This window comes from Thunnus albacares, chromosome 7 (genome assembly GCF_914725855.1).
Source record: "Thunnus albacares chromosome 7, fThuAlb1.1, whole genome shotgun sequence".
Classification (NCBI taxonomy): domain Eukaryota; kingdom Metazoa; phylum Chordata; class Actinopteri; order Scombriformes; family Scombridae; genus Thunnus; species Thunnus albacares.
The window spans coordinates 16,284,762-16,307,604 of NC_058112.1; the positions used below are offsets into that span (position 1 = coordinate 16,284,762).

At 41.5% G+C, this 22,843-nt stretch overlaps 1 protein-coding gene across 1 annotated transcript in view; it reads right to left on the reverse strand.

The window, feature by feature from the left end:
- pclob (piccolo presynaptic cytomatrix protein b) overlaps positions 1 to 22,843 on the reverse strand; it is a 60,497-nt gene that overhangs the window by 20,349 nt on the left and 17,305 nt on the right. The window contains exons 11-15 of the mRNA XM_044357005.1: positions 11,394 to 12,341; positions 3,758 to 10,721; positions 1,679 to 3,246; positions 1,220 to 1,485; positions 11 to 848 (exon numbers count right to left, since the gene is read on the reverse strand). Of these exons, the coding sequence (XP_044212940.1) occupies positions 11 to 848; positions 1,220 to 1,485; positions 1,679 to 3,246; positions 3,758 to 10,721; positions 11,394 to 12,341 (10,584 nt within the window). The remainder of the gene's footprint in view (positions 1 to 10; positions 849 to 1,219; positions 1,486 to 1,678; positions 3,247 to 3,757; positions 10,722 to 11,393; positions 12,342 to 22,843) is intronic.

Below are 22,843 nucleotides of genomic sequence, written 5' to 3' on the forward strand. Positions count from 1 at the left end.
CAGAATGTACCTCTGCTGTGCGCCTGACTTCTGCTGCCCTGAGTAGTCTGTCTGCTTTGGACAACTCCTTATCAGGCAGGTTAAATCCAGAACCCAAGCCTGTGTTGCCCAGCCCTGTTGAGGCCTTGGTGAGCTCCCCAATGTCCTCAATCAGCACGTAGTTCCTGGCATTGTGGTGGTCAATATCAGCATAGAAGGAATCAGCAGAAATGCTAGACATGGGACTGGAGGCCATGCTCCTCTCCTCTAGCCCTAGCCTCAAGTCCAAGCTGCCATACTTGCCCCCCAGATGTGCCACCCCATAGCCGCTTTCTGTGGAGGTTGGCACAATGAGTAGAGGCTGGTTGCGTATGACTTCATAGTTGGTAGTGATCTTAGGCTCTAAATCAGACAGGGTGGTTTGTCGCTGCTTTCCCTGTTGCAACAGCAGAGCATGTTGGAAGCTGCTAGACTGAGCCTGGGCATGTGAGAGGGACAGGGTTGGAACATTTTGGTAAGGAGACACTTGTTGATGGTAAAGGGACTGCTGCTGATATAGGTTCTGTTGGGTGTAGTGGCTGGTAGTTTGAGTCTGGGGAACATACTGGGCATAGTGAGAGTAGGGACTAGTTAGTGTGTTGTACTGGGAGTCAGCTTCTGTCTGTGGGGGGATGAATTGGTCAAACTCAGACTGGGGAGCTGTCCGTGGTCTCTCCAGTCCATCACCCCTGGCCTCCCTGATGTTGCTAACCTCACTGTCTGACATGTAATCTCTTTCCTCTGCTACCCCCTGGAGATAGGCCCTCTCTCTCTTCTCTCGCTCCTTCAGTAAGGCCTCCTTACGCCGGTTGATACCCATCTCCAGGTACCTAATGAGAAAAACACATATTGTTTTACAATTTAAGCAGTAACAATTTTATTAACATTACAACCAAAGAAGCAAATAATGTTCCGGGTTCTCACACATTAATACCTGTTACTATGTGTGAGTTTGGAGAGGTCTCACTGAGTGATGTCAAGGCAGCCTTTTAGCCCATAAGCTATCAAGGTAAGAGGGGAATCATGCAGATGAATTAGGAATAATGATTGCAAGAGAGGGACGAATGCAGCAATACTGATTGTAATCAATTTACATAATATACACTGGTTACTAACATTATTGGTTCATGAATTAATGTCACAGGGTCTGAACAAATGCCTAAGCCTAAATTGTGTTGATATTAAATCTGTAGCATCTCACCGTAACTTGGCATCAATCTCCTTTTCCTCTTCATCTAGCTCAGCCTGTTTCTTGCGAAGTTTAGAAGATTCTCTCTCCACCATATCAAGCTCCTTGTCAATGTCCTGCAGGATCTTTGCCCGGGCCATTGTTGTACTGCGGGCAAGACGGCGACGAGCAGAGTTGGTGCTGTACCCTGACCGTCCTGTCAGAGAGTCATCCTCAGGAGGGGGGTCTGGTAGTGTACGCTTGACCTTCTTACCTGTACCAGAGGGAGAGCCTCGGCCCTAGGAAATAAGAATAAGTCATAAATCTGTAAATCATTGGATGATGATTTAAAAGACATCCAAACTAAATTAAATTGCAATTCTCTGCATACTTCACAATCATCTTTGTATTCACAGCATTTTCAACATTCTGAGAAAAATCATTAACAGAAAAAGTTCTTAATTTTTCCACTTATAATCTGCTGTGACTTACAGAATAGCTGTCTGCATAGTATCCACCCATCCTGTCTTCTGTGGTAGGACTAAGCGATTTAGGATCAGATAGAGACTTCTGACCAGCCTTTAATATCCGAGGGCCAGAGGAAAATCTGGTTGGGTCAGCAGTCAGCATTCTCTGCCCTCCAAGTGACTTCTCTGGAGACAGGGGGGAGACTTGGGTATAGAATACTTTGGACTTAGAGGGGACATCTGTTGTCAGATGTGTGCTATAGCCCACCTCAATGGGTGTGTGCCTTCTGTCTGAGTCTGTCTGACAGCTCAGACTACCACCTCTCTGAGAGTTCTCGGGAGCTGAGATATGCTTGATGATTTCCACCTTAGTGTCCATCTGGACATTGGGTCGTTTGATAGTTCCAGAGTGGTCAGTCTGAACAGATATCTCGGCCACTGTCTGGATAGCAATGCTAGAGACCTTGGAACCATGTTTTCCATCACTGCTATGTTTTCGAGATCGCCGTCGAGCTTTTGTGGGAGCATCCCATTCATCTTGGTCCTCATCATCTGTCTGAGCTGAGCTGTCAACATTTCTCTTATTCTTCTTTCTTCTTCCTACATGCTGCTTCTCTGCTGAATCTTCGTCATCAGTCTGCACTCCACTATCAATTATCTTTTTTCCAGTGTCCTGATCAGCTTGAAGCTTCTTTACTAGGTTAAGCTGGTCCTGACTTTCCTCTAACTGTGTCCCAACAGATGGAGTTGTAGATTCATCTTTGACAGGCCAGTACTGGCCACTGTCCCCCACCCCTGCATATTTGGCATCTAGTAGGTTTCCTGTGGTACCAGTGCTACTATAATGCTCATCTAGCTGGCGCTGGAGTTGCAGTTGGAGTTGTTGGATTTGCTGCAACTGCTCTTTCTGCTGGGCATAGGTCTCCTGCTGGGCCACCATGTGGGCATGGTGCTCTTCCTCTTGCTGCAAGAGAAGCTGTTGTTTCAGAGCCTGGAGCTCCTCCAGCTCCCTTTGGACCATTAGCTGCTCCTGTTCACGGTAACGTTGAATCTCCTGCCTCTCCCACTCCAGCTCCTCAGCAAGACATAGCTGTTTAAGTTTTTCTAGTTCTAGAAACTCTCTTTCCATCTGATACTGGGCCATCTTAGTGTTGTCTAAGCCAGGAAATATTGGGGAGGAGGCTAAGGCATCCAGAGAGGCAGCTATTGCCTCCAGGGTGCTGTCTGAGTACATTTCCGGATACCCTGTTATGATGTCAGCCAAAGCTGTGGGTAGAAGTTCCTTAGGTAGTCCTGTGTCATAAGGAATGATCTGTCCTGGGTCTGTAGAGGGAATGAAGCCATAGGGATGGGGCAATGACTGGTTCTGGATTGTGGATGTAGGTGTTAAGGTAGTGCTAAAGATGGAGCCTGGTTGAGTGGTAATTGCATATGTGGATGGAACTGGGGCAGCAACAGAGGAGTAAACTATTCCATCTGAGGTTCTTAGAACACTATTTACACCAAATCCAGCTGCAGGGACCTGGGAATATGGAGCAGTAGTCATCCCAGGGTAGGCTCCAGTAGCTTTGCTAGTGTAGTCTAGAGCTTTACCTGCCACAATAAGTCAAAAAATAGAGATTTTACTTTATCAAATACATTACAATTTTGGAAACAAACATACTGTATATGAAGTGAAGGCTATGCAATTTGGATTTAAAAAGACTTCCATTGCACATGCATATCTGCAGTCATTTTGGCTAGCAAGAAGCAAAACCAAAATATTGAGGGAGCACACGCAGGCACACACATGCATCTGTATGAAGACAAAAGAAAAACAAAAGAAAAACAAGCATGCATTAATATCTAACAATGAAAACATGCATATTAAATAGCAAAGTAAATAAACGGTTCAGGAAAGCATGAGTAAATAAACTTAAAGGTAAAACCACCACATACATCTTCAGAAAGCAAGGTATTGGACTGTAACAATATCAGTTTAAAAGCAGAGGCACATTTTAAATAAAAGTTTCAAATCTATTAAATCAATCAAATCTAAGCCCATAGAACAAGCATAAAGAATGGCAATAAAAAATGCAAACATGCAGAAATTCCCCATACTCACCAGCAGAAAGTTTAGTAGCAGTGAGGTCTATAGCTCCATCTGAAGATCCACTGAGATAGTCATAGTCATTCTTGGGATCATAGGAGAACAGTCCTGCCTCTGTCAGGTTGGTCTCAGACATCGATGCTTTTATACCATTCATGCCTTTGATACCATACAGTCCAGCATTATCATATTGGTAGTGGTCATCTCTATAGCCAAAACGGTTGTCAGGCTGGGTTGTGACTGGAGGCTGTGTTCTGCAGCTTCCTGTGAATGGCAGCTTGTAGATGACATCACAGCACACACTCCTCCTACCAGCTGTAAGGTCAACTGGAGTCCCATCATCCTCTACCACAGTGGTCACTACTCCTGGGCTTGTACCAGACAAAGCTACCATAGCTCTCACTGGTCTGTAGTTTGACAAATCCATAGCCCCTGTGGCCTCTAGAGAAAGGACAGAGCCTCCACTGCCAATAGCTGTACTGGCCAAAGTCGTTGGCTGTGTGCCTTCTGAGGAAACGAGAGCTCCAAAGGAAAGATTAATGGGTATGTCTTGAGCTGTGGATGCTACAGCACTGACTACAGGCTGGGCGTTCACAGGTCTATATACAATCTGGGCTAGTGGTTCGAATGGTTTGTATGTGGTAAGAGGCAGAGGCAATGATGGAACAGGGCCCTGCAAATCGAGAGGTTTCTCTGCTGGAGTGTTGCTATATGAGGCAATGGTGGCTGTGCATGTGACTATTGTGATGCTGTCAGTGACTACAGAGAGTGTGGTTGCAGGGGTGACCTCTGCACTAAGATTTATTATCTCAGGCTGCACTGCTGTGATTTGACGCCCACTAGTGTCACTTGAAAAAGACTGTCTACATGACTCAGGTGGTGTAAGGTCCATGCCTTGTTCAGTCATCTTTACGTCAACCTTCATTGTACGTAAATCAATTACATCGCCGGGATAGATTATCTTCCCATTCTGTTTATGCAGAGGTTGGACTTTAGCTACATCTGGTTGTATAGTGATTGCTACACTGGGTGGAGGGACCTGTGGAAATCTTTCATGGACAACAGACACAGTGGTCCTCTGGACCTCAGTGGTGACCACCTGAGTGACCAGGCTAGGCAGACTTTCTGGAGGCTGGCCTGAGGTGGAAATTGAAGAAGAGTACATGTGACTCATACTGGAGACCACCTTTTCTGGTCCTCTAATCTCTTGGCTCTCAATAGACTCTTGCTGAAATTTAGTGATGGTGATTGGAGCTACAGATACACCCTGTGTGATGTCTTGTGCAGTGGGTATTGAAGTTCGCCTGGTGTATGCCTCAGTAGTTATTATCTCCAGAGGGTGATCATATTCTGATGAATAAGTTAATACATGTGGTTGTTGTTCTGCTGAAGGAACAGACCCTCTCCTGTATGGGACCTGAACAGCATAGCCATCAATAGGAACATCTTTTTCGGCCGGTATGATTACAACCTGTGCCAATGGTGATGGTTTTGGCATGGTTATGGATTCTCTCCTGGTGGCAGCAAAGGCCTCGGTTGTGACCACCTGTGTGGGAGTTTCATATTCTGTAGGATAGGTAAATATCTCATTTGTGGTGTAAGGTGGCTCTACTATGGATGATATCGATGTCCTCCTCCTACTGGTGGTTTCCTCAGTTGTAATAACTCCAACTGGCATCCCCACCACTGCCTGAGGTTGCATCACTGATGGTGGTATTGAAGCTCTTCTTACAACAACATCCTTCATTATAACCTCTGAAGGTGTCTCATGTTCAGGCTCTAACGCTATGACCTCCAGTGGAGGAGTTGAATGTGGCATGGCTGAGGATGTAATTGCTCCATAGACCTGTGGCATATAAGTAACAGCAGGCACTTCTGGCTGTGCTGCCATTTGTTGGACACCCATTACAACAGGTGATGGTGTTACTTCAGCCATTGTAGTAGTTATCTTAGCATCTGTAGGTAGTGGTGTCAACATAGCTACTTCAGGTGTTTGGACAACAGCTACTACAGGTAGAGGATGAGTTACTGGAGATGCTGTTGGTACTCCTAGTACTCTAACAACAGTGTCAGTAGAAAAATCTTCTGTTGGTAATTCACACTTCGTAGGGAAAGTCACCACTTCAGCTGCAGGAAGTGGTTGCTGTGTAGATAATTGCTCGGTCGCTACAGACAGAACTTCTAAGGGCTGAAGAGTTTGTGGGACTGATGGTGGTTCAGCAATGTTGTCAGTATTATTGAAACCTGTGGGCAATTCTTGCTGTGTAGAATGAGACACTGCTTCAACCACCATATGTTCCTGCTGAACAGGAATTTGCTGACCCACTCCTGGTAATGGGGATCTCATCATAACTGCCTCGGGGACAATGTCGTCAGTTCGCATATGCTGTTCTTCTTGTAGTATTTCTATTTGAGTTGCAACTTGTTGACAATGGACAGTTGAGGAGACTGCAGCTGGTCTATCTTGAGGAACCAGTGCATCTGAAGGTACCCCTGGCTGCAGTGGTACAACAACAGCTTCTATCGGAGGGTGTGGCTGTACAGGTACAGTTGGTATTGGAGTCTGAGGAACAAGTGCTTCAACAGAAATCTCTTGTGGAACTGTTATAACCTCTATAGCAAATTGTGGATGCTGAGTAACAGATGGTACAGATGGTGCTCTTGCTGTGGCTTCCACTGTTAGTGGTTGAATAAGAACCTTTGGCTCTGGAGGCATGGTGATGACCTCTGACAATGACAGTGGTTGAATAATTGGTTGTTGTTGCGCCATTACGGGGATGTATGGTTTCTTAATTGGATGAGGAACACTATGTGCCTGAATGGGTGTGTGCTGACCTGATGAAATTGTCATGTCATCAGCCACAGATGGTGGTGGTTGCACTAAGAAGGGCACAGAATCTCTTCTGGCTTGCACTTTAGCAGCCACTACCTCAGAGGCTATCACTTGTTCTACAGCAACAGTTGGAGCTATGGGTATTGGAGGTGGATGCCTTACACTGGGGACAGATGCTCTCCTAACTGTAGCCTGTGCTGAGAATACCTCAGTGGGTGTTCTCTGCTCTGAAGGTGTGGTCCGTACCCCTGACACTTTTGTAGTTGGGATCGAGCCTCTTCTTACAGGTGCCTGGACTGTTATACCTTCTGTTGGTGAGCCCAGCTCAGATGGAAGAGTTATTACCACATAGGTTTGCAAACATTTGGCATGTCTAGGAGACAAAGGTGACTTAGGTGATGTTGTACCCAACTTAGACTCCACAGGCCGGGTCAGGCTAAGTGACAGAGCATTTGGAGGTTCTTTGGTCCTGGGCAGTGTCGCAGCTTTGGTGGCCATGGTAGGAGGAGGTGGCTTGACACTCTCTCCTGGTTTGTGACTGAAAACTAGTCCAGCTGGAATTAATATAGGTTTAGGTGGTATGGGTGGAGGAGGTTTTACAGTTTGACTGGGGCCAGTTGTTGTAACTGAAACCTGTGCTATTGTGGCTGTAGCAATCGTCACTGCAGTGGGAACAGGTGGCTTTGACTGAATAGTGGGCTTGGGTAAAGCAGTAGGATATGGCGGAGGTGTATCTACTACAGGTATTTCTACTGTGTCTACAACTTTTGTCTCTGCCATGGGTTTTGGCAGAACTGGTGGAACTGAAGCTACTGGCACTGCTGACACCTGAGCAAATAGTGAAGCTGTATCTGTGCTGGGTATATCTGAAGTGGCTGTGGTAAAGGGGGATGCACTGGTAACCACAGGGTGTGTGGCTATTTGACTACTTGGTGGCAGAGAAGCAGTGGAAGCTACTGGCCCTGCGCTAGATATATCTTGTGGAGTTTGGCTGAGCAAAGATATGTTTTCCACACTAGGCACTATGATGACTACATGCCCTTGTCTGGTTGGGGTCACTACTTGAGGTACAGCCACACTGTCTGGCTGTAAGTCCTCCATTCTAGGCTGTATATCCACAACCACAGACTGCATTGGCTGGTCAGCTTCTATGGTTCCCATAACTATGGTAGTTGTCATAGTAGGAGAAACAGGCTGAACAGTCCTTACAAGTGGCATCTCTGTGGTAGGCTCAGGTAATGAAACTGAAGTAGACCGAGGGGGAGGAGGTGGTGGGACTTTCTTTTTGACTATAGTCGTTGATGCTGGGGCTTGTGGAGGCACCTGGGCTGTTTGAGCCAGAGCTGGGACTACTACTGGAATCACTGATGGGACAGCTGGCTGAACAGGGACTGAGTGTACCACTTTGGGTTGGGCTTGAGCGGGGGTAGTTATTAGAGATGAGACTGGTAGTGGGGTTTGTGCAGAGATTGGAGATGTAGTTGAAACCAGGTCAGGCATCTGGACTATGACTGGCCCAGGGGATGAGGCCAGAGTGACAGAAGCAGAAACAACATGGGCTGAAGCTGGAGTGGAGACTGGAAGTGGATGTGTTACAATAGTTGTAGCTATACCTAGGGCAGTAGGTTGAGCTGAAACAACAACAGGTGCTTCACTTGGTGCTGAGACCTGTATTACAGCTGGAGCCTCAATAGGCACCTGAGATGGAGATGAAACCAAGTCTGGCATTTGAACAACAACAGGTTCAGAAGTCTCCACTAGGGCTGGAGTTGGAGCTTCAGCTGTAGAAGCCTTAACTTGAACTAAATCAGTTGTTTGAGCTTTGGATGGATCAGACACCACATCTGGTATTGTAACTATGACTGTGGTTGGAGTAGGATAAGATGCTGGGCCCTCACTAGGAGATACTGTTGCAATTGATGGTGGCGAGATGTCTGGAGGGGACTGGGTTACAAATGAAGTTGGAGGTGTTGGTGTAGACAGTGGAGTTGAATCTGATGAAAGAGGTGTTTGAGCCAAGAATGAGGATGATGATGTAGCATTAGATGCCAGACTGGAATCTGGAGTGGCTGGTGAAGTTGGAGAGGAGACTGGTGATACAGGCGAAGGTGTAGTGGTTAGTTCTGGGGCTGATATTGGAGTTGGAATCGGTTTTGGTTCCGGAATTTCACAGACCACACAGATGGGGTCCATTTCAGTGGTTTCAGACAAAGGTGGGCTTATGGACAGATCTTCTTTAGTCTCAGAATCATCACTAGGGGTAATATCAGAGGAAACACCAACACCATACTCGTCTGCAAGACTGTCATCCTCTTCCTCCCCAGATGAACATTGGGTAATCTTGAGGTCTGGTATGGGGAATAGTGCCTTTCTGAGGGCAGGATCTTGAGGAACCATGGGCCTAACAAAACTTATAGATCCACTAGGAGTGCTGGGAACAACAGTCACCTCAGGGCGCTTAGGAGGTTCAGAGGGCCGTGGTGGAGCTGGGCGTTTCTTTTTCTTGACTGTAAGTTCACTGGTAGTGTCATTGCCTGTAAGAGACATTGTTTGTCCAGTAAGGGATGTCTCTTCTGTAGGTATGGTCACCACACAGGTCTCAGCAACTGAGGGAGGCTCAGACAAGGAAGATTCCATGGCAGTCTGGGCCTGTTGAAACTCCTGCTCTATCATCATCAATTCTCTCTTTTTCTGCATCATCTCTTCATAAACCTCCTCTGGAGACCTGAGTTTCTTGAGCGGTTCAGAGCCAGTATCCCATTTGGGTTCTTCCTCTTGAGATTCAATTATCCTAACTTCAGGCTCCTCAACTAAGGATTCGTAAAGATAGTCCTCTATTGCCATTCCCCCATAGAGTGGCTCAATATCAGGAGGACTCTCCCCTGGAATAGCTTTTGTTTTCTGAATAATTTCCTCATATGCCTCTTCAGCACTCTTTAAAGATTTTGACACCATATGCTTCTCTTTAAATGGGTCAGAAGGAGTGTATGGTATCACTGTTGGTGAAGGCTTACGTCCTCTCTGTACAGCTCGCCTAGCCTCCGGTTCCGATTCTATACTGCCAGAGTACTCAGAGCCAGATGTTCTACTGGTTTCATCCATTGTGGTGACCTGTCTCAGATCCTCTATGGAGGATGCATCCTCAGTTGGAGACAGACGTTGGCCATGGAGCATTAGTTCGTCTTTGTCTTTCCTAGACTTCTCTTCCTCTCTCATCTTCTCTTCCTCAGAGGAGTCTTCGATGGTGGGGAGAGGCTGGGTTGGCTGCCTGTGCTTACCTTTGCGATACTGTTTGTCCCCACTGACTTTCCTGTGGCTGGGACTGCTATCACTGTCCTCCTCTAGAGATGAGGCAGATGTAGGTGAAGATCCTGGAGTAAAGCTAGATGCCTGAACACTAGATGATCCCTTTGACAGGGATTCTGTGATGCTCTCTACTTCTTCATCAGTGCTTTGTCTCTGTCTCATGACTGGAATAGCTTTCTTGAAAGTGGTGCTGGGCACTGTTTCAGGAGCTTCCTGAGTAGTTGCAGCATCAGTTTTCAGGAGGGCTTTTCTCCTGGCTGGGCTGTCTTCATTATCTGTACTACCTTTTGTGGACAGTGATTTGAGTTCCACTGAAGCAGTATCAAGCTCAGCCTCCTCATTTGCCAATTTCTTCTCTTTCTCATCTTCTGAAAGAGACATTTCTTCTTCATCACCCATACCCATTATCTGCTTGCGAATGAAGTCTTCATCTTCTATAGAGGAGTCAGCACTTTCAGTTTTGATGTCCTCACTGCTGGATGAAATATTGCTTACCTCCAGCCTTCTCCTCTGAACTTTAGGTGAGGGTGTGAGCTCACTTTCACTGCTCTCTTCCATTGCTTGGAAACTTAGGCGCCTTCTCTCAGTTTTAACCTCCTCCTTTACTGGCATGGATGTATCTGTTTTTATATCTTTTTCAGGTACATCCCTAACCACCTGCCCATCCTTCAATTCTTGTGATATGGGTAAAATCTGGGGTTGATCTTCATCATTCTTCTCTGCTTTAGATTTGGCCTGAGTAGCTGTCACAGGGACAACAGTGTTTGCCAATTTAACCTGCCCAGTAGGAATGGAGTCCTTTCCTTCTTTCATTGGTTCTTGTTTGGTTTCATCTTGGTCCTGAAAATGTGAGAAAACAAAATGACAGTAAATACATTTCGTATTAGAAAGAATCAGACTTGCAGTGCCAGATATTTTACCTTGTTTTTATTTGTAACTGTAGCATGTTATTTAGATGTAATTATGAAAATGGTGGAATGGGGTGGAGAGGTGCATCACCCAAGTATTGTCCATATAAGATAACAGTGAACATATTTCAGAAGACACATGAATAATGAAGATGTAGTCCCCCTCCCCCTCTTGAGATAATCAGTGTCATATGTACTAGTTTTGGTGTCATTACACTTATCACCAAAATGGAAAATAATTGAAGTGAGATTAACAAAAATCTGCATGAAATGGCTAAAATACAACATATACTGTATATTAAAATAATGCTTGTTGCACAACTTTACCGTCTTCCCTACTGTCACAGCTGCATATAGTTAGCCAAACAGCAATATCAAAATCAGTTAGGAAGTAGATGCCTATATGTCTCAAAGACAACATCTGTATTTAATCCTCAAGCTCCTCAATTTTTATAAATATAGGGAAGGTCGCCAGGATGGTTGTAATGACAGAATGGCTTTCCATAGTATCTAATTATTTTCTTATATAATGTTGATTTTATAATGTCCTACTGAACATTTGTCAATACAACAATTCTTATTTATGAAGAAGAGCTGCTCTTACTTGTATGGTGATATTTGTTGTTGATATTGGTTGTGGCTCTGGAATTGAGGTGACATCATTTACTTTTTCAACCAACTTGTCAGCCACTTGCTTGCTGTCATCTACTGTGAGTGGTTCTTTTTCCAATACCAGCTGTGGTTCTTGTGACTGTGGTTCCAGCTCAACTTGCTGTAAAGATTTTGTTGGCTCTGTCAATTTGATTTGATCTGCAGGTTGCATTTCCTTGATAATCTTCTCTGGAGCAGACAATTCTGGCTTTGTGTCAGTCCCTGGAACAACTCCAGCCATAGCAATGTCTGCAGCAATAGGGGAGGTGAGTGCAACTGTAGCCTCCGTCACAGGGACAGAGGAAGCTGCAGCTACACCTGCTTCAACTTTGACTTTTGGAGGGTCAGGTTTAGACTCTTCAGCTTGGGAAAATTCTGTCACACTGAGCTCCACTTTCACTGCCTCTTCTTTACTTTCCACTTTTCCAGTCTTGGGAATATCTATGTTTGGCACTTCAACTTTTGGTGTTGCTACTGTCTGTTGCACAGGAGCCATAGTGGGTATAATGGGCTCTGCTGTAGATGCTGCTAAAGGCTGGTTTTCTGCTGTGACAGGTAGAACTTTTGGTGCTGTGGGTGTGAGTGTTGTCTCGAGCTTGTTTTGTGTGGAAGCTGCTGTAGCCGTGGTTTCCATCTTGACAGATGTAGGCTCTGTATTTGCTATTGGGGTTTGAACTGTTGTTACTTCCTTGGTGGGGGCATCGGTGGGCTGTGATTTTGTGGCCACAGGTGTGGGCTCTGTCTTTGTAGGGGCAGCTTTGGGCTCTGCCTTTTTGGCTGCAGGTGTGGCTTGGGTGTCTGGTTTGGCTGATACAGGGGAAGGCTGTGGCATTTTTCCTGAGTCTCCCAGCTGCCCCAACAAAGCCCTTTGAGTCTGGCAGTTCAGACACAGCCATTCCTTCTGTGAACAAACAAACAACACAACACAACATATGATTACACACTACACCAATATGATATATTACATATATAACTTACTCAGTTATACATTCAGTCAATGTTAAAGCAATAGTTTGCTGGTTTCTTTACAGATTACAATTCAAAGGCTTAGAGAAGTATTTCATAAAGGAGGATACGGACAGAGTGTTTCTGGTTTTGTTTTTTTTTACCTTTTTCACAGGAGACATTTTGACTTATCAAGCACAGGAGGATTCAGTAACATTAATGATGGCTGAATTGCATTTAGGTGAGCCAGTTCCAGGGCTCTGGCATTGTGTATGCTCACTGACATGGCTTAGTGGTATACTTAATGGAATGGAGCCATCATTAGTGTTGTTATTTACAGCTGTGCGTTTACTGCTTTCAAAAGTCAGAATGTCTGCTGTGAAAGGGGTCTATTGTGGAATGTCTGCCTTGAGTGAACCTAACTTACTGATCCAGGATTAATCTATTCCGCAAAGCCAACTCAGAGCTAATGTGATGTGTCAGAATAATGGGTAACACTTTAAAATAATAATCAGTTGTAAGCCAATTATGACATTAGTCAATGATGAACTAATCATGAACAAAACATTAATATACCTTTGTAAATGATTACTTAATTCTATGGTAACATATCACAGATATGTTGTAAGTCATCTAAATGATTAGGTAATTATGAAGAATCTTCAAGAAAAAATCATTAGTACACTGGATGATTAATTAATGATTTGTTGATATATTATGAATCACTTGTGAGCCACTCAAAGCGATTATATGAAATTATTTCATTATATATGCACATTCTTTGGCTGTAGATTGTTTTCCAACTTAATAGTCTGCAAAAAGCTTTGCACATGAATAGTAAAAGTTTAATTTATACATTTACATGTCCTTTTTAAGAGGTGTTACAAAATCAAGGTTTAGAAAACTTTGTAGTAAGTTGAGTCCAATAACTCAATAATTACGCTTATATCAAAAGTTACTGATGACCCGCCCTGCTCCACAGAACCAGGTTGAACTTGATGTGCTGGCAGTGCTGATGCTTTGTTGGGGTCGGTTGTGTGTGGAATCTCATGTGAATTATATTCTACTAAAGACACATAAGTAGGCTCTTATTATTATTATGATTAGTCATATTTCTATTATTATGGTTGTTGTTATTGTTATTATTGTTGTTAGTGTGCTTCTCTGTGTCTCTCTGTCCCCCCTCCCCCTCCCTCTTTCTCTCTCAACCCAACCAGTCAAGACAGATGGCCGCCCACCTAGAGCCTGGTTCTGCTTGAGGTTTCTTCCCCTTAAAGGGGAGTTTTTCCTTGCTGCAGCCGCCAAGTGCTTGCTCATGGGGGATTGATTATTGAGTCTCTGTAAAATAAAGAGTACAGTCTAAACCTGCTCTATGTAAAAAAGTGCCCTGAGATAACATCTGTTGTGATTTGGTGCTATATAGCCTAAATAAAATTGAATTGAATTGAATTTAATAAAATTATTCAGTGTTTAAATCTGAGTTTTAGTCACTGGTGTAGAGTCAACACTACAAGAGGCACCTGCGGGCTATAACATAGGGAAGGTAGGGAAAGTAGACACAGATATTTGGCAGAATAACTTTCGGTTAATGGGAGAGTTATACGACCTGATATAGGATTAAGTGCAATTTAGAGAAGGTAAATACATATATGTATATTTTCAACACTATCAATTTGATGCAGTTTGTAAAAGTTGTGATGCTAGTTGCGATTAGCCCGTTAGCATGCTAGCCCATGTTAGCATGTTGGTAGACAACAGATTATTTCTATAATTTTGGTTAATGTAAAGTTGTACCACCTGAGTAAGAACATATTTCAATCTACAGTGGGTAAATGCATGAGTTGTGATCAAGCGGGTAGTTCTGGGTCTGAAAAATAAAGCCAATGCAGAAGTGACTGAAACCTGCATTTTATCTAATGGCCATCAGGGGGCTACTCCATTGGCTCCAAAAAGAAATCTGTTTGTATGGAAGTCTATGAGAAAATGACCCTACTTCTCACTTGATTTATTACCTCAGTAAACAGTTTCCTAATGGGTTTTCAATCACTAGTTTCAAGTCTTCTTCAGTACAGTATGATGTTCATTTTGTAAACTATTGTCCCATTTAATTTAAATTTTATGATAAAGTCAGGCTTTAAGGTGTGGCTACATTGCGATTGACAAGTCCCTACCATGGCGACAACGTTGGTTAGGTAACATAAACATGGTGCAACCCTGGATTCACAGAGCATAAGCCTGGCTCCAGATGGCTGTAGCTATTGTTATTTCAGTGTGTTTTCAGTTCACTAAAGTTAATCGTAACATTTTGGTTGCTCAAAAAAGTTTTGTTCAGCATTTGGATGTACTAAAAGACCCTCTAAGGAGTCAGATGTTCAGTTTTCCGGTAATTTAATTTTGTTTTAATGGTTTTAAGCCTGTTTTTTGCTAGCAAAAATTAACATTAGCATTATCATGGTTAGGCCAACCAAATCAGGTGGTGCAGCCCACCACCGCAGGGGTGAGCGGAGGTGTGTGGGAGTGTGGGCATGTTTATTTGTGCTCTAGAACGTAACCGCTGTGAAACAATCAGAAAATAACGTTTTATTGATCTGATTCACCGGCTTTCTCACTACCAGCGCTCCCTCTCTTCATTCACTCTCCAGCTCACTCGACCACAGCAGCTCTCTCTCCATCTTTTTCGCTCGTTTTTTCAAATAATGAGTTGGGAAGCCGACAGCAAAGTCTAACTTTGCTTTTAACGTTATCAGACAAAGAGAAATGTCCTCCTCCTGACTGGCACTGTGTGTGTTTAAGGCTCTTTTACAGAGTTTATAAAAAAACATTCCAAGATAAGCTTGTTCTAGATGTTGTTTGTTGATTTTATCTTTACAAATAAAGCTTTATGTTTTTCTCCAGCAAGACTAAAGGAATGAAGCATCACCTGTCTCTTGAACTGTATATTTATGCTTTCATTAAAAAATGTGACAATGTATTATTCTGATATATTATATTAATGTATTTATATTATATATTTGACATCATACTTAAAAAAGAGCAGTTGGTAAAAATGTTTAAAATTGACTGTTACAGTTGATACAACTCATTTTTTATTGAAAATTCTCTAAAGTTTTACTTAATTGAATGATATAATTCATATGTTGACTTTAATGAAGTTGGTTGAGCCCTTTTTCCTCTCTTTTTCACTTAGACTTTACTTCGCTTATTTGTTTACACTTTATTAGAGGGATGCAAAAAGATTTGTAAAAGCCTTATGTACATGCATAAGCCTTTGTAACAGGTAAAAGTAATCTGAAAGTGATAGGTTAGACATTTATGTATGATGAATTGTTTACACTTTAGATTGGGGGGATGCAAAAGCACTTGTAAATGAATTATAAATGATTTATTCATATTCACATCATTTATAACAGATACGGAACACTGATGAAAGTAGTTGGGGATTCACATTATCCCACTCCTACAGACCCACAAACACTGCCACTTGTGTTTTACGAAGCACCTGGCCAATACTGGAAACACAGGAAAACTGAGGTTGAAAATCTCTGGTGGTAGGTCTGTGTATTTGCCCTGACTGTAAATCATTTGTAAATGCTTATCCACATAAAAATGAATTATTTATGAATTGTTTGACAATGCTTTCTTCATATAATAGCATAATTTCTTATAATTGCTTTGAATAGCTCACAAGTGATTTACAAAGGTATATTAATGTTTTGTTTATGATTAGTCCATTGTTAACTAATGTCTTAAAAATGACTTACTACTGATTGTTATTATAAAATGTTACTGAATAAAGTACCTGTTCACCAAGATAACTGGAGTAAGCAGAGGACTTTTCTTGTGCTCTGCTTACTCCAATTCTCTTTGTGGTTGTTGTCCGGTGTGTGTGCTGTATAGAGACTTTGCACTAGTGCAAGTAAGTAATAATGAAAGTAACAAGAAGTGCCTACTAAGTTTGATGCATCCTTTTTTTTCTTTACTTTGCATTTTATTCAGAATTATGGTCATTATAACAGCGATGAGGGAGTGGAAGGAATGGAAATCAACAGAGTCAGCATTTTAGTCTGATCAAAGATTGTTACAGTAGTTAAGTCTAAGAGTCTGAGCAAACCCTAAAAAGCAGCCTGACAGAGATTCAGGGTTTCAGTTTTAGACTGGAATTATAGTTTTCATTGTAACATAGCTCATTTTTAAAAACTGAATTTGCTGAAAATTAGCCTGATTTACTGAGATAAGAATGCCTTAACTCTTTTTTTGTGAAATTATCCTACATTTTGCTTCAGTTTTTAGTAAGACTATAGACACAAACAAACCTGCAACAAAAAACATTATAACATGTACTTAGTTCTCTGGTGTCAAGTCTTAATATTAAAATTGTTTTATTGAATCTGTGAGTAAAATCAGGTTCCAATCAGATTTTTGGTAGTTTGGCATGTTTAGGTCTCTGTAATTGTAAAGTTGAAATTACATGAATGTGAGGTATTAAAAAAACAAGAGTAAAAAACAAAACAAAAACAAAAACAAAAACAAAAACAAAAACAAAACAAACACTAACAGCATAATGTAATCTGTGCCAAGGTAATTAGGTATTGCGGTGCGTTGCAGTAGATAATAACTCATAGCGTTCATGTTTTCTACTACCAAAGATGTCTTTGACTTGTTATAGACAACCACATGCTACAATATAACATAGTTTCTTATGCAGAGTAGTACCATAGCATCCAAAGTAACATAAATTCAGTCTTCACCCAGCACTATTGTAGCTGGACAATTCAAACAACCAAAGCATTTATACAGGAATATTAACCATAAATAACATTTGTCAATAGAAACTTATGGTCTCTACTATTAACATGCTTGCTGCTGTTACACTAAAACTAACGATACTTGTAAGACAGCAATAAAAATGCTTACCTTGAAAAAGAGCAAATCACATTTTATGAGCAATGCTATTACTTTTAAAATGTAATCCTCTGAAGACACATTTCTTATCACATCTAAGCTCCAATAATAGACAGCTAAGGAGGAGAGGAAAGCATAAGCTGTCAATAGACAAAGCAGTGAGTCTGTAGCAACGTAGCAGACCAAATCACAGCAATGCGCCTGCCTCTGCAGAGCCAGGGAGAGCACTTCTAATAACCACTATAGAGGAGGAGACTATATTGCACACATTCTGTTTGTGAATCAACACATTTTAATTGTTTTATCGATGAGATAAAATATTAGAGCCTGTACACATTTAACACCTCTTGATTATGGAACCACAATGGCTATATGGCCACACTAATGTTCATGCACTCATGTTCATGCAGAAGTATGTGGATGTGTCTCTAAACACACATGTTACGTCTTAGAGATTAGTGTTGGTTTGGGATCCAGTGATGTAAACAAATAACATAGTTCATGGGCTTGTGTGCTGAGTTTAGCTTTAGAGAGTGATGTAATGTACCCTCTGTCATACCCTGGCTTAGGCCTGCTCTTAAAATCCAGCTGTACTGGACATCTCATCTTTATTCCCATAAACAAGCCTAAAATAACACTGCTAAGACCCATACTTTTAAATAGAAAGACAAGCCCAGAGTGAAGATTTAAGTATCATTGGTCAAAACTGGCAAAATACCATCACACGAAGTCAATGGTGACATGTTATTTGTATTTGTCCTGCTGAAGATTACTATTATTGTTTCAAACTTCAAATTGTCCAATTTCTTTACAGAGATTAGATATTTGGGTAAAAACATGTTAGCATGAATCTATTGCATGCCTGAAAATATAAATATTCATATTCTATTCTGAAACTGTTGATAGCAGCAACACTGCAAGACAGTAGTACAATTAGCTGCATTGCTGTAAAATGCTTTCACTTACTGAGATATATGCATGGCAAACAAAATTACAGCCAGTGTATACAGTCTTTAAAAATAATGTCCTAATTAATCTAGAACAGTGCTTGACTGAAAACTGATACTGATGCATCCAGTTACGTTGATACTGAGATAATTTTGTTTAGTCATTTGTGGTTTAGTCAGGAATATGGTAATCCTATTTGTTCCTAATGGTAACAAACAAAGCCTCATCAGCATTGTGCATGATGCTGATAACTATGTTAACCATTAAATCATTCAAACCTAAGCTCAGCCTCATTGAAATCTACCTTTGATGTTGGTCAAAGACTAAGCCATATGTTATATATGGCAAATAAAAGCTAAACCTTAAGGTAATTTATTTTTCTTCATAAAAAATGAAGACACTGTCATACTTGCATCTAGTTCTTTTAGATTACAGAATAGCTCAGTGCCTCTTAAATTGACTTCATAAAATAGTTCATTATTAAAGCTAATCTGTACATTATGTGTGGATTTTCTTAAATGACAAACCTATAAAGCTCAATATTCTGCTTTAAACATCCCTCAGTGGTATAATCCCCACATATCCCTCTACTTCTCCCTCTCCTCCTCTGTCACGCTTGCAGGATGCAATTACATTTAACAAGGAACATGCTCCTGTCACATACATATGCTAATCAGCAAAATCATGTCACTAGCAAGGCCCTTCAGATGATAAATTAGTAATCAGAAACTCCAACACCTCCTGCTTTTCTGATCATCTTATACACCCAGCACAATGGCCTTATCAGAGACAGCTCATATGCCAGCTATGAAAATAAAATGAATTATACCAGTATATAATTGCCATTTTAGAAGAAGAGATATTTAAAATATATATTTTGTCTTTGTAGATGACATCATGAGCTGTCACAACCATAGTCTGAAGCAATAGGAAACGAAAAAGCACAAGCTGTAATAACAGGTTGCATTTTATATAAAATGGCAATGAGATGCTGATGTGTCAATAAATATAATAACATTAGATTCTAAACTTTCTTAAGATGTCCATCATTGTGCTTCCACCAGCTTGCTACTTCATAGCATTAACTTTATGGAAAACTGGATTTGACCAAAATTCATTTTCAGCCACTGACAATAATTGCACACTTAAATGAACACATAATTAACAATACATGAAGAAACCACAGGATTGTCAAACACCACATTTGCATAACACATTAAAATTCAACATTATGGCCAATTCACCACTCTACTTCTGCTTCCCTCTAACAGGACAAACTTAAAAGGAACTATCAAGAAAGACCGAGAGAGATCAAACAGCAGTGTTCACAGATGGCTGAGTCATGGCCATGCATTCTTGAGTCTTTCTGCTGGTCTATTCTCCCTCTCCTGCAGTCTAAATATGGTCCTGCCCCTCACACCTCTCCAGGTGTTGGTGTGGCACAGGTCCCAGTCTCAGCATGATAACTGACCTTTTTTTACCATCTATAACCAAAGTAAAGAACAGATGGACAGAGCAATTACAGAAGTATGCAAATGATTAGGCCTATATCAAACATGTTTCCTCTTCTGCACAATGATTTTGAGCTGTACAGGCTTTCATTTCCCACCATGTTCACAAAGTGACCAGAGGCAGGTATCACAGGCTGCACCATTTGGTACTGCGTAGCCTCATGGTCTTGGATTGGCCATCAAACTGTTAGGGTAACTATCAAATAAAGGTAGCCACAACATCGCAAAAGCTTGATTGAGACAGATCATGTACTATTAGTCTCCCTCACTGCACCGACGTTGCATCGTATAACTCATTTAACCTGCTAATTCTAAATCAGTCTGCAAAAAAAAAAAATCTAAGTCAACATAAAGACCTAATCCCATCACATTCCCCTTCAGCGCCAGTTACTGCCTCATAGCCACTCAGTCTCCGAGCCATGCATCAGAGCCACGGGGTTTGGAAAGTCGCCATCATCCTTTTGTCTAATTAAATCTGTTTTATGAGTAAAGAGCAGAAGCCCCAAGCAGCGAGCTGTGGGAGAGGCTGCTCCCCACGATTAGCCTGTGAGCTGGATTACCAGACTTTCACAATGACAGCAGTCAGGAAATGATGCTCTTGACACACAGGCCTACTGCATTAGGTTGGATCTGCTTACTGTAGCTTTATGACAAATTGTCCTGTTCACTTATTTCACAGCAAAAGACACTCTGCATTTGTGCAAAACCTTTCACTTCTCGCACAAAATTCCCTCAAACTTTGACTTTTTAAAAAAATCAAAATATTTTCTATTTATTTATTGGTATTCATATCCTTCATACACGTTTGGCACAGTGTACACAGTGCATTAATGGATAAATGACAAGGGGAACAATTCTTGTTCACTATCAGTGTTGTGTACACCAGGTATGGTTCAACAAAAACATTATAAATCAAATGTAAAATTCAAATGCCCAAATATCTATCAAACAGCTCTCAACTCTTGCATTTCCACACTAATGAATCAATCCACTAATTCGAATTTGTATAATTTGTACGAACCAAACCTTCTTATAAGACAGCAACCACTTGAAATTTACAATTTACGATAACAACACTAAAGGGATGGCCTTTGGGCTGTTGACTACATCACGATTTCTCAGCCTCTCTACAGCGCTTTCCTGCTGTTGATACTGGGGCTGGTGAGTTTCTGATTGATTTTCTGGCAGATTCCTTTGGCACAAGCTGTAGCTGGCTAATGTACTTGGCTTTCAGCGGCCCCTACAGAGCAGAACTCCACATAAATCAAGCCCTCTGATAATAGAGAACGTTGACCTACCAATCTGTAATAAGCAGAGTGCTTCATTCTAAAGACAAGGAAATACACCCCCTGCTTTTTCCAATCTGACAAATGGCGCATCAGCAAACTTTCCTTTGATGGCAAGGTGCAATGGGGGGAAGATTGGGGTAGAAGAGGGAGTGAAAGGGTGTGGTATAAATAGAATGAGGACACTGAAATGCTAGACACCAGGAAGTACTATACATTAATAAAGCTGAACTTCTTAGGGGAGGTCCTATTCCTTCTCCTCTGACAGAAAGACGTCATATATAATACAATAGCAACATGGATAACTTTCTCATATTCATGTAAATCATAGTAGCTTGAGGGATGTGTCACGAAACATACAGCATACTAAAAGCCAACAGAGTGAAACAATAATATAAAAAAGAACTGAGGTCAGTGGCAATAAACCAATAATGTAATGATTGAATTTATCACAATAATATGACTATTTCAAAAATGCTCTAATGCAGTGTCAAGACCAAAGATTGAGCCTAGTCAATTTCGGCACTGCTACGCCCACCGTAGTCTCAAAAAATGGCTGTGGAAAAGGAGTAGGGATGCAGCAGGTAGACTGTGCATGGTCTCTCCATAGAGAAACTATTTTTAACGCTGTCACTAGGTGCACCGGGGGGTGTCTCCTCCTTATCACAGGGCCAACAGTCTACTGTTGTGTGGCCGCCAACAGAAAAAACATCTGCCTTTACATAAAACTCCTGTATGTAAAGAATACGAAAACTTTGAAGCTAATTAAAAGACTTCAAAAGTGTGAAGTTACCTTTTACCTTCTCATTGGATATTCATAGTCCTGGCAAATTGGTTCCAAAACAGTTCCTCCGATGAGATGATATTATAATAAATATATATTTTATTAAATATGAGGTAGTGACTGCTTTGTACACAGCATCGTAGAGGTGAGAGAAATAGCTACCTGGTACCATAAAAAATAACATTACTGAGGAACTATCATTCTGTCTCATCTGTCAAACACAAAGCTTTAGCTGGAAAAGCACCACACACGTGTGTCCTACTTATCAGACAGCAGTCACTCCCAGGCTTTTGATGGCATCAGCTGAAGCAGAACAGGCAAAAGGAAAAATGGATAGACTTGCTGCTGGCACTCACTTTATCCAAAGTGGGCCCCTCTTCTTTCGAACCTTACAAGTCCTTTTCATATTTTAAAATGGGGATTTCTGCTTTCCTACTAAAAAGCCACACACTTTCATGATAAAGCAGGTTGTAGGACAGCAATAGTGGCTCATCCTATCCAGTTGTGTTAAAGCTAAGCTATTTCTGTTTTGCTAGGCTATTAAGGGGAATAAATATATGTTGTATACACAGCAGCAATCATTCACGCTTGTCCCCTCCCCCATTCAACCGCTACCCTTAGGCTCTTCCCCCTCTCTGGTGTCCACGAAAAACGTGAGAAGTGTCAATTACATAAGAGACACATCTCTCTCATTGTTATTACTCCCTACTAATCCGCCATTTGGGCTGAGAGTGTGGTAATCTGCCTCTATGAAACCAAACTGAGGGTAGAAATAAATAAAAAAGAAAAAGTAATTCTCACAGTCACTCAATTACAACAGAGATTAGTTTTGTTTACCGAGTGTCAACAAAATGCAAAGAATATTGTCCCAGCTCTCATACAAACAACTGTCAGACAGAAATACAAATTTACTATTTCTAAAACGACTGAATAAAGGGTCACATTATTTCAATAAATGCATATTTATCAGATTTAAAATAACCAAAATGTTCTCTTATATAATATTATCTCCCATTACAAAAGTATT